Here is a 12,816-nt window from a genome sequence, read left to right as displayed (position 1 = left end):
GGGGGCTGGGAACCCCTGATCAAGGTAATTAAATCCTCAAGCCATTTTGATGGCTTGTTTTTTAGGCATAGGGGCCTAAGCACATAGTCCATGGGTCGATTTTTTAGACAAAGAAGTTGGTTTTGGCCTTGTTGTTGAGGATGGCGTCTGTTTAATATAGAAATCTTTAGGCCTGAAAACACACTCAGAAGCCAGTGCCTGCTCAGCGGCTCCAGACCCATCTAAGGGAGAGACATCCGTGGGTTCAATACTTGAAGTATCTCGCGGCATGCTGGACTCCGAATGGGTCTCTGTAGAGGCCTGCGAATCAAAAGTAGCGGGTATCCGGGGATGCAAAAGCGCCTCACTGAGTACTGGAGACTGGCTTAGGAGAGGCTTCATCAGTTTTGGACCTAGACGGTCCGTCTTTGCATTTTTTGTGAATTCCGGTAGTCTGATTGCTAACAGACTACATTTCTGGACAGTTGAATCTTGAGCCAAAATATTTAGATGCAAAAATATAGATGCCTAGTGTGTTGGTTAAATTTAGCACAAAACCGACAGCAAGAAACATTGTGATCAGGACCTAGGCAAGGAATACAGTACAAATAAAATCCTTAGGAGGTATTTGCTTCCCACAAGTAATACAATTAACTTTTACTGACATCGGTGAAGAGCAAGAAAAAGTTTCCTCAACGGGGTACTTAGCTTTAGGTTGAAGACTTCGGCTCTGAAACTTGAAAATGAAAATTTCAGGAGTCTGCTGACCGGCACTTGCCAACTGCTTCTGCTTCGGGCACAGCACGGCAAGAAATATGGATTAAAATGTGTCGGCTGCAGGTTTTATACCCCCGACGACCTGACGTCATGGAAGAAGGGACAGCATCCGAAGCAGAACCCAAGACTTTGTTAATCAGGCCGACTGAGGGCAACCTGCCAGCAGATTACCCAAATGTAATGACGGCAACAGTGAAACATTAACATCCAGAAACGCAGAATGTCCAACTAAAGCACACATTACTAAATCTGCTGCTCAACAAGCTGGCAAATGTTCACCTTTTGTGCACTGAGAAGGAAGCACTAATGTACATTTCTTAAATTATACATGCTTTAGAAATTGCATAAAACCACACTACATATTTTTATATGTTCTACCAAACAGCAAAGCATAGTTGTGGTCTGTGGCCACACTGGCAACCAAGCCATAAAAGCTGATGCCATTTTAGCCAGATCCCCAAAATGTGTCCAAATATGCATTAAACCATAAATTAAACAATTACACATGCTTCAAATACCATTAAGGATTCTTTACCTTCATCAATTTCAGTGACACAACACTCCTCCAAGGCTCCTGAGGGGCTGTGCACCTTGGCATCAAGGACTCCCTTTGCTCCATTGAGACTCACAGCAAATGATGCAGGCTGATTAACTTTTAATCCTGACTCCTGGAAACAGATTTGTTATTTCAAGCAAAATATTTGTTAGAGCAAATTAATAAAAACTGGAACCTCTAATTACAAGAGCTGAAATAGAGTAAAAGTTATGCACAAATTACAACTGTTGCACCTCTGCCAGCAGGTTCTACTTCACAGCTTTTGAACAGGTGTCCCTCAAGCTGCAGTTTGAGCCACTTCTGTAAGAGTATTTTCATCTACTGGAGAACAGTTTGCATTGACCCTCAAGTTTCCTTGCTAGTGTTACTAGGAAGAGTGCCTTCAAAATAAGAGAGCTGGTCTTACCCAGAACTTTGCTTTTAAAGATAGTTGTCTAGAAGTCAGCTTACTGCTAACCTTAGGGACTGGCTTTTGTTTACAGCACCCCCCCCCCCAATGCCTTTGCAGTCACAATGCTGGCTATGAATACCCCCCACTGTTCTGGGAGGGCAGTGACCAAACTGGTGCCACAATACTGAAGCTAAACTGGGATTTTCCTCATCCCCCCCCACTTGATGCTACCACAGTACATCAGGTGGGAGTGGCATGTACAAAATATGCCTAGGTCCAAGTAGTCCTACCCACAAGGCCATCCAACACAAAGGCCCACCACACTAATTACCCCCCCCCCCAAGAATGGGCATATGTCCATCATCTTTTTCTAATGTCACATGCTGGAGTTGATCAATCCTACATCGTCTAAATAGGTTTAATCCTAACATGCCAGAGATAGCTTAAACAAACATCTTTGAAAGTATAGCTCTTCTACAAAAACCCTGGCCAGCCACAACTACAGGCGGTTAATGAAAACACCAATGCCTCACCTGAGCATCTGCTATATAGATCTGCCAGAATGAATAGGGGACATCATTATGAACATTAGTTCAATAAATTTTTAACTGCAAGCAATGTCCTAAAACAGCAGAATATGCTGCATAAGCAAGACTGGTAAAAACTGTTGTGATGGCAGCAATATCCAAACCAGGAAAAGGGAACTATTCAGCTCACTCTGTACCAGGCTTCCCTTTCAACATTACTATTGTAACTGCCAGGGGCTTGGCTGAGGGACTGAAACTGTAGCCAGTGAAGCATCTCCCCCCAGAAAACAAAATAACCAAGACAGCTTAGAACCTGCTGGAGTGGTCTTTAAGCTTGGGTAGCTCACTTAACACACTAGAAAATTCTCAAAAACAGCATTTTTTTAAACAAAGCCGTTCATCCCAAAATTGTGAAGGCAGAAAGATGGAGGGGAGGCATGACCAAGTCAAAATGCTACACTAAATCAGTTACAAGTAAATATGCTTAGTTTTTGTCCACACTGTACTCAAACTACTTACTCTGGAGTTTGTCAATTTGTGAAATGGATGCAAAAATGAAAACACAAGAGAAAATAAATACTGACATTAAACTACTCCAAAGAATAGCATCCACACAAACCACAATGAAATCCGAAGCCCTCATCTTTAGCAAGGAGGTCCTATTCAGTCAATAGAATACTGACCCTGGGCAGCTAAGAGGAGACCAAGCCATAAAGTACAGTTGTGTACACCTACCATAAATGTAGATGTTAGAGTGTCTTCACTGTTGCAGTCATGACTGTAGGGTTCTCCCCTGCCGGCAGGCAGCCCTCGGTCAGCCAGAATCCCAAAGTTTGGGTCCGGCGTCGGCAGTTCGACCACACTCCCTGACGTCAGAGCGCCAGGAGTACAAAGCAGACAGCCGACGCCATCTTCTCCACTTTTTCTTGCCCCAGATGTCAGGAGTCCCAAAATGAAAAAGGTCCCACAACCTATGCAAATACACCTCAGAATAGTGAAAAAAGGAACTACACAAGTAAAAACAAGAGGGGACAGGAGGGAGGGAAACCCAGACTGCAACAGTGAAGACACTAACATCTACATTTATGGTAGGTGTACACAACTGTACTATGTTCATCGTGTTTCACTGTTGCAGTCATGACTGTAGGGTAGAATCCCAAAGCTGAAAGAAAGGGAGGTGGTCATAAAGAAGGGGCGGCTAAAAGGCCCTGCAAGACTGCAGAGGCAAAGCCTGCCCTAGACTTAGAGTAGAGAGGTAGATTGTAGTGCTTAGAAAACGTATGCACTGAACTCCAAGTTGCAGCTTCCAAAATGTCTTTGGTAGGAACTCCCCTGAGGAAAGTCGCAGAAGTGGCAGCAGCTCTGGTGGAATGAGTCCGTATATTCCCTGGGATTTGCTTTCCATGGTGTGAATAACAAAATCTGATTCCATGAGCAATCCATTTAGAAATGGTCTGTTTTGAAATGGCTTTACCTTGGGAACTTGAAGCATAAGAAAAACAATTGTTCTGATTTTCTGATGTCCTTGGTTCTGTTCAGGTAAAAACGTAGTTGTCTGTGTACATCCAAGGAATGTAAGATCCTTTCCCCTTTATTTTGAGGAGTGGGGAAAAAGGTTGGCAAGTGGATAGTTTGATTTAAAGCCACTTTGGAAACCACCTTAGGCATGAAAGTAGGATTAGTCCTCAAAGATACCCTGTCTTGATGAAAAATAATATAAGGTTCCACAGCCATAAGAGCTTGCAACTCTGAAACCCTCCTGGCAGAGGTTAGGGCTAACAGAATAGCTGTCTAATATAAGGTTCCACAGCCATAAGAGCTTGCAACTCTGAAACCCTCCTGGCAGAGGTTAGGGCTAACAGAATAGCTGTCTTCCAAGATAAAAACTTGGAGTCAGAAAAGGCAGCAGGCTCAAAAGGAGGCAAGGTAAGTTTTTCCAAAACATAGTTGAGATCCCAAGCAGGAATGGGAGGTCTTAAGTTCTTAGCTCCTCTGAGAAACTGTCTCATGAGCTGGTGGGAAAAGATGGGAGGGTCTGTATTATAATGAGCGGAAATAGCAGAGGCATGTATCTTAATGGAAGAGAAAGAGACCCTTATGTAAGAGATCTGTCAAGTAAAGCAAAATTAAAGTAATGTTAGGAAGAAGAGGATCAGAATCCTGAGCCTGCATCCAGGAACAAAATCTTTTCCATTTTCCTGCATAAGATTTTCTAGTGCTAGGACGTCTGGCCTCTAAAATGACATCCATAACCTGCTTGGGTAGGAAAGAAGAAATCAAAGGCCCTAGATTAACCAGGCCGCCAGGCTGAGAGTTCTGACTTGAGAGTGTAGAACCTGACCCTGATTTTGGGACAGAAAGTTCGGAGACTGAGGTAAAACCCAAGGGGGCTCCAGGCATAGGTTTTTTAGCGTTGGATACCAAAACTGCAGAGGCCAATTTGGAGCCAGCAAGATAATCAGCTTGGGCTTGTCCTGTTTTATCTTCAATAAGACCCGTGGAAGAAGAGGAAGAGGCGGAAAGGCATATCCAGAGAGGTTCCTCCAACTGAAAGACAGGGCATCCACTTTCCAAGCTTCTCTGTGGAAAGCCCTGGTGCAAAAATTCTGTAGTTTATGATTGAGATGGGATACAAAGAGGTCTATGTGAGGACATCCCCAGACTGCTGTTATCATCCTGAATATTTTGGTGTCCAGCATCCATTCGTGTGGATCCGAAAGGTTTCTGCTCAGACAGTCTGCCAGAAAGTTTTGTTTCCCTGGTAGAAACAGAGCTTGAAGATTCAGATTGCAGACTAGCCATGGATCTATGGAACACAGCTCTAGCTTGCAAAGGGGGTAGGAATGAGATTCCCCTTGCTTGTTTATGTACCACATAACTGCGGTGTTCTGTCCGTATTAATAGTTGTCCTGGTTGTAGAAGATTCCTGAAGGCCAATAGAGCTTTCTGAACGGCTAACATTTCCTTTAAATTGATATGCAGGTGCTTCTGATCCTTTGTCCAAAGGCCCTACAGACAGTTGTCCTTGAAATGGGCTCCCCAAGCATAATCCGAGGCGTCCGTGGTTAGAATCTGAGTGGCATGAGACAGACAGGGTTTCCCTTTGTTTAGAGCACATGCCCTGGACCACCAAAGAAATTCCTTTTGAAGGCAAGGAAGGACGGAGATCAGTATGCCTAAACTGTGGCAATGCTGAGACCATACAATTTTTAGGTACCACTGTATTTTCCTCATGTGTAGTCTTGCATATGGTACGAGAAGGATGCAGGAGGCCATGTAACCCAAAGCCTGCAGGAATTTCCTTGCAGATAGTTGAGCTAAAGTTGCCAAGGTTTTGAAAGTTGAAGCCAGCTGTAATTGTCTTTCGGATGTCAGAAATGCCATCTGGGTTGTGGTGTTTAGAAGAGCACCCAGAAAAGTTATCTGTTGTGATGGTGTCAAATTTGACTTTACGTTTACAGAGAATCCCAGGAACTTGAGGAGGTTCTGTACAAATTCTAGATGCTGGAGTAAGACAGCCTTGCTGTCTGCCTGAATTAGACAATCGTCCAGATAAGGGTAAATTTGAATTCCCTTGAGTCTGCAGTAAGCTACTACTGGAGCCAGGCATTTGGTGAAGACCCTGGGCGCAGTAGACAATCCAAAGGGCAGCGCAGAGAATTGAAAGTGCCTTGATCCGGCCTTGAACCCGAGGTATTTTCTGCGATCCTGCCTGATGGGAATGTGTAAATATGCCTCCTTTAAATCCAAAGTTACCATCCATGCATCTTTGGACAGCATTGGAAGTAGCTGCTGTAGAGTAAGCATCTTGAATTTTGGAATCTCTAGGAAGGTGTTCAAGACAGACAGATCCAGAATGGGTCTCCATGTGTTTTGCTTCCTTGGGATTAGAAAGAGCCTTGAGTAAAAACCTTTTCCCATCTCGGACAGTGGAACCACTTCTATGGCATTCATAGCCAAAAGAGCTTCCGCCTGGTTTAAGGCCTCCGTCCATTGATGCTTTGGGAGGTCTGGCCATCCGCTTGGCCTTGGCAAGGTATGAAAATTGAATTTGTAACCTCTTAAAACCACATCCAAAACCCACTTGTCTTGGGTTATTTGAGTCCAATTTTGATAAAAAAAGAGCGTTTTCCTCCGAGAGGGGCTTCCAGGCAAGAAGTTCCTGTAGCCCAGAGGGAGTCTGAGTTGGTTTCCTTTGAGTTTGTGACCTGTCCTCTCCTCCCCTAGGGGTGGAAGCAGTCCACTGTCTTGGTCTATAAGAGGCTTGTGCTTGAGGCCTTCCTCAAGAGAGTCTATATCTACCCCTCTGAGGCCTGTCTGAAGTAGGAAATTACCAATTTTTTGAAGGCCAATTCCTGCTAAATCTTGGTGGCTGTACCTGTAAGAAATCTTTAACAGTTTGCATGGATTTCGCCTTATCCTCCATCTTTTTAATCACCTCTTCAAGCTTTGGATCCAAACAAAACATTATGCTGAACAGGAGCATCCAATAATTTAGCCTTTTACTTGTTCAGGCAAATTTTGTTCCCTTAGCCATGCATGCCTTCTAATGAATGTGCCAGAGGCCGCAGCCCTACAAGAAGCCTCCAAGGCATCAAATCCACAGTGTAAACCATGCTTCCCAACTTGTTCAGTGGCATGCAATAAATCATGTAATTCCTTATCTGCACAGGCAGAAATGGAAGTAAGCTTTTGTTTTAAAACAGACAAGAGAAACTGCTGGTACTTCAGCATATGAAACACAGTTTAAAGCCCTAATGGACAAAGTAGCAGAAGTGTACACCTTTTTGCCCCATCTTTCTAAGGATCGAGAATCCTTTTCAGTAGGAATTGGATTTTTGGCAGAAGCTGCCTTAACTCCCTTAGGACCCTGAGAAATGGTTTCAGGGTCAGCAGAAGGGTTCTTGTATAAAAACTGGTGGGAATCAGGAACCCTGTAATATCAGGCTTAACAGGAGCAGGAGGAAAAGAGTCAGGGGTTACGTTAGCCTCCGAAAAGGCATCATCCACAATATCCAAAACAGGAGGAATAGCCAGGGGTCTATGTTGGGGAAGAAGAAGAAAATCGCTCAGTCTTTTCTTAGATTCCAAAAACTCCTGTCCTTCCCAGTGGAAATGTTCCCTCATTTCATGCAAAGTCTCCCCAAAAGAGAAATCCTCAGGGGGAGAAGCTGAATGAAATGATTCCTCAGCATCAGAATCCTCATAAGGAGGGAAAGAAAGTAGTTTTGTACCTACCATAAATGTAGATGTCCGATAGGCATGCATCTGCAGTCCTTACAAATGGGTTGTCCTGTCGTCAGGCAGCCCTTCGGTCGGCCGGATTCCAAAGTCTGGGTCTGGCCTCGGCTGATGTCGCACTTCACCCGACGTCATAGCTGCAGTTATTTGGGTATAAAGGTATCAGCCGACGCCATCTTCCTCAGTGTTTCTTGCCCCAGATGCCAGGTGCCCTCTAGGAAGGCTAAATTTGGATAATTGCAAAAGTTTCCAAATAAGAGAGCAAATAAAAATAAATACACATATACAAACAAATACACCATAATAGATTCCCCCAGCTAGCTAGAAGATGGGTAAATACCCTAGGAGTACCTCAGAGGGGAAGGAGGGAGGGTAATCCTGACTGCAGATGCATGCCTATCGGACATCTACATTTATGGTAGGTACAAAACTGTACTATGTCCTTCAAGGATGCATCTGCAGTCCTTACAAATGGGTAGAATACCATAGCCAAACTGGGGGAGGAGGAGTAATAAGATTATGGTGTAGTTAAGATCCCTTGCAAAACAGCAGTGGCAAAACCTGCTCGGGATCTGGAGTACAAGGGTAAATTATAATGCTTGGCAAATGTATGCACGGAGCTCCAAGTAGCAGCCCCTAAAATGTCTTTGGTAGCCACTCCTCGTAAAAAAGCTGTGGTAGTGGCTGTAGCCCTTGCAGTGTGAGGTCTGATGTTTTCTGGAGTTTTCTTCCCATGGTAGGAGTAACAAAATCTAATGCAATTTCCTATCCACTTAGAGATTGTCTGTTTTGAAATTGCTTTTCCTTCCATTCCTGTTGCATATGCTACCAGTAGCTGGTCAGTTTTTCTATTGCTCTTGGTCCTGTCCAGGTAGTAACGTAATTGTCTATGTACATCCAAGGTATGCAACAGTCTTTCTCCCCTGTTCTGTGGGTTGGGGAAGAATGTAGGCAGGTGGATAGCCTGGTTTAAAGATACTCTGGAGACCACCTTTGGCATAAAAGTAGGATTAGTTCTCATGGACACTATCTTGATGGAAGATCAGGAAGGGCTGTACTGCCATTAATGCCTGTAGTTCAGAAACCCTTCTTGCTGAAGTGATTGCAAGCAGGAAAGCAGTTTTCCATGATAAGTACTGTAATTCCGCTGTTGCTGCTGGCTCGAAAGGAGGGAGTGTCAACTTTTCTAGCACAAAGTTCAAGTCCCATGCTGGCAATGGTGGCTTCCTAGGTGGTTTTACATTTTTAATTCCTCTCAGAAACTGCCTGAGCAGAGGATGTGAGAAGACTGGAGGATCCAAGTTGTATTCTGCTGAAATAGCCGATGCATGAATCTTAATGGAAGAATAGGACAGGCCATTGTGGAAGAGCTCTGCCAAGTATTCCAGGATGTTAGCTATGTTTACCAGTGACACATTTTCTCCTTTTGCAGTACTCCAAATGAGATATCTTTTCCATTTTGCTGAATAATTTTTTCTTGTTGAGGGCCTGCGAGCCTCCAAGATAATGTCTTTAACCCTTTGAGATAAAGCTGTGTTATTTGGTCTTATGCAATGTTCCAGGCAGCCAGCTGCAGTGTTTTCAGGTTTGGATGCAGGGTTTTGAAGTTGTTCTTTGTTAACAGTAAGGGAACTAGGGGCAGAGGCCATATTTGTTCCCCGAGACATACTCCTCAGTAATGGGTACCAATGTTGCCTTGGCCAGTCTGGAGTTATCAGGATGATCCTTGGACGGTCTTCTTTGATCTTCAATAGCACCTTGTGCATCAAAGGAAGAGGTGGGAATGCATATGCTGTCAGGTTTTTCCAACTGAAAGATAGGGAGTCCACTTTCCAAGCAAGTGGGTGGTACGTCCTCGTGCAGAATTTTTTCAGTTGGTGATTGTGTGGGGATGCAAATAAGTCTATTTCTGGTAGTCCCCATTTCCCTGTAATGGTTTTGAAGATGTCCGGATGCAGCATCCATTCGTGGGCATCCGTGGTAGTTCTGCTTAGGATGTCTGCTAGTATATTTTCTTTTCCTGGCACAAAAATTGCTTGTAACTGAATGTTGAAGCTCAGGGCCACATTCCAGAGGTCCATTGCCATCCGGCATAGAGGGTATGAATGTGTGCCTCCCTGTTTGTTGATGTACCACATAACTGTGGTGTTGTCCGTCCTTATCAACAGTTGACCCTGTCGAAGAAATGGTCTGAATGTCTGAATTGCCAGTTTTACTGCCAGCATTTCCTTTTGATTTATGTGTAGGTGCAGCTGGTCGTGAGTCCATAAGCCTTGTATGCACTTGTCCAGCATGTGCGCCCCCCAACCGAGGTCTGAGGCGTCCGTTGTGATGGTCTGGCTTGGTTGAGTGCTGTGGAAGGGCAGTCCTTTGATTGACAGGCCTGAGCCCACCATTGGAATTCTTGCTTCAGGCATGGAATTATTGGAATTTGGGTTTCTAGGCTGTGCTTGTGCTGAGACCATAAATTCCTTAGGTACCACTGTAACTTTCTCATATGTAGTCTGGCATGTGGAATCAATATTATGCAGGATGCCATGTAACCCAGGGCTTGCAGGACTTTTCTTGCTGTTAGCTGGTTCTGCTTTGTTAATGCCATGAAGTAGAGAGAGTTGCTCCTGTTTTTCTACTGTTAGGAATGCCATTTGTTTTGATGTGTCCAGCTCTGCACCCAAGAAGGTTATCCTTTGGGATGGTATCAGCCTTGACTTTTTTATATTGACTGTGTATCCCAGGGCTTGCAGTAGATGAATGACCCTTTTAAGTGTTTTGTTAATTTGTTTTTGTTGTCCGCTTGTAACAGGCAGTCGTCCAGGTAAGGGTAGATTTGAATTCCCTGAAGCCTGCAATGAGCAATTACTGATGCCAGGCATTTCGTGAATACTCTGGGCGCAGTAGATAAGCCAAAGGGCAATGCTGAGAATTGATAATGCTCTGATCCTGCAAGAAATCTGAGGTATCTTCTGCAATTTTGTCGTATGGGGACGTGCAGGTATGCCTCCTTGAGATCTAGAGTTACCAGCCAAGACTCCTTGCCCAGCATGGGAAGAAGTTGCTGTAGGGTCAGCATTTTGAATTTTGGAACAATGAGGTATGTGTTTAAAGCGGACAGGTCGAGAATAGGTCTCCATTGGTTTTCTTTTCTTGGTACCAGGAAGAGTCTGGAGTAAAATCCTTGCCCTTGTTCCATAGATGGTACCTTTTCTACAGCTCTCATCCTTAGTAAGGGAGAGATTTGTTTTAGAGCTTCTGTCTTCTGATTTGGAGGTAGGTTTGGCATTCCTCTCTTCCTTGGTAGAGTATGGAAGTGAAACCTGTACCCTTGGTCTATTGTCTGTAAAATCCATTTCTCTCCTGTGATGTAATGCCAGTTTACTGAAAATAAGGCTAGCTTCCCGCCTAAGGGTGCCTCTAGTTGTTCCCTGGTAGGCGGTGCCAGAGCCAAGTCACTGTGATTGTCCTGTGGAAGTGGTGGTGGCTGGATCTGTGGCTGTACCTCGCTGGTTGTTAGCCTGCCACTGACGTCCCCTGTAGGCACCTCTGGATTGACCCCTGCCTCTCGAGCGCCTATTCCTGCCTCTCTGAGCTCTGGAGGTGTCTGGAAAGGACCAATTCTTGGAAGGCCAGTTCCTGCTAAACCTTGGAGGCTGGACCTGCAAGAAATCCTTGACTGTCTGGACAGATTTTGCTTTCTCTTCCACCTTCTTCAGCACCTGCTGTGTGCAGGGGAGCCAAACAAATTGAGCTTATCCATGGGAGCATCTAGGAGCTTTGATTTAACATGGTCTGGTAAGGACTGCTCTTTTAACCATGCATGTCTTCTGATCACTGTACCAGTCATGGCTGATCTAAAGGAAGCCTCCAGTGCATCATAGCCGCATTTTAAGGAATGATTACTGACCTGCTGAATGTTATGTACCATTTCCTGAACAGATTTTTTGTCTAATGGTTCATCAGAGGACAGTTTTTTAGTTAACTGGTCTAACAAATTCCTGATACTGAATCATGTGGAATTGACAGTTCAAGGCCCTAGCTGAAAGAGTAGCAGAAGTGTAAACATTTTTACCCCATCTCTCTAAGGCCCTAGATTCCCTTTCAGAGGGGAGGGGGTTTTTGGCAGAGGTAGCTGCTACAGCCTTGGGTCCCTGGGAGATAGTTTCGGGATCTGCAAAAGGAGCCTTATACAAATGATAGTGTGTGTCCGGAATCCTGTAGTACCTATCGGGCTTAGCAGGGGCCGGAGGAAGAGAATCAGGAGCAGTGCAAACATCATTAAATGCATCATCCACAACAGTAAGTACTGGAGGAATGGCTAAAGGCCTATGCTGTGGTAAATGCAAAAAGGTTCTAAGCCTTTTCCTAGAGTCTGAAAAATCCTGGCCCTGCCATTGAAATTGTTCCCTCATAGCATGCAAGGTTTCCCCAAAGGAAAATTCCTCAGGCGGAGAGGCAGAAGGAATGGACTCTTCAGCATCAGAGTCTTCATAAGGAGAAAAAGGGCCCTCTGGAGGGTTTGAATTATCCGATTCATCAGAGGAGTCATCTGAAGAAACTGGCTCAGGGGGCTCTACTCTAGGCCTCTTCTCTGGAGGTGGGTGAGAGGCCCTGTCTGGGTGTGGTTGGGATCCCCGGATCAAAGAAATGAGATCCTCTGCTAGACTAAGCATTTGTGAACTAGAGTTAGGCCTGTGAGAGGGGGTCTTAGCAGGCACAGTTTTGGCAGATTTTGCTGCTTTAGCCCTGGCAAAGGCCTTAATCGACATGGATGCAGGTGGCCTAGCAGCTCCACGTGCAGGGGTAGAAATATCCAAAGGGATAGTATCAGATAAATCCTGAGAACCTGCAAGAGCGGGTGGGATTTCAGTAGCAGATTCAACCATGATGGATGAGGCCTCGGTAGGAGGTAAGCTTTCGGCCGAAGGAAGAACTGTGGACTGTATCAGCCGAAACAGAGACACTCGTGGTTGGCTTAACCGCGGTTTCGGCCGAAACCGCGGACCGCGAGTGTCTGTCCTTTTCCTTGCGCTTTTTAGATATTTGTGTAGTCGGAGTATCCGACGGCATAATGTAAGCAAAAGCGGAGCCGAAAAACTCCTCAGCAAATTCCGACCGACGTCTAAGCGTCCGTCAGTTGAAAGAAGCACAGGCTAGACAAGCTGCTACGTCGTGGCCTGGACCTAAACAAGGTAAGCAGTAAGAGTGGAAATCTTTGAGGTATTTGTTTCCAACAAGTTAAACAGTTATTCACTTTTTCTGACATCGGCTGAGGCAAGAAAGAGTCCCCAACGGGGTACTTAGCTTTTTAGAAGTCTTCGGTAGTAGTAATCTCTGGTTCTGACCGACCG

General features: G+C 44.9%; 1 protein-coding gene across 8 annotated transcripts in view; it reads right to left on the bottom strand.

Annotated features, from left to right (window-relative positions):
• FLNA (filamin A) overlaps window positions 1–12,816 on the bottom strand; it is a 1,106,834-nt gene that overhangs the window by 88,088 nt on the left and 1,005,930 nt on the right. For all 8 annotated transcript variants that reach the window (XM_044080337.1, XM_044080332.1, XM_044080334.1 and 5 more), the window contains one exon: window positions 1,292–1,424. In XM_044080337.1, coding sequence (XP_043936272.1) covers window positions 1,292–1,424 — 133 coding nt within the window. The remainder of the gene's footprint in view (window positions 1–1,291; window positions 1,425–12,816) is intronic.

The sequence above is a fragment of the Protopterus annectens genome, chromosome 8.part0 (assembly GCF_019279795.1).
Source record: "Protopterus annectens isolate FY-2018-M chromosome 8.part0, PAN1.0, whole genome shotgun sequence".
Taxonomy (NCBI): Eukaryota; Metazoa; Chordata; order Ceratodontiformes; family Protopteridae; genus Protopterus; species Protopterus annectens.
The sequence above is the reverse complement of the archived record's forward strand: the minus strand, read 5'-3'. Positions and strand labels throughout refer to the sequence as shown.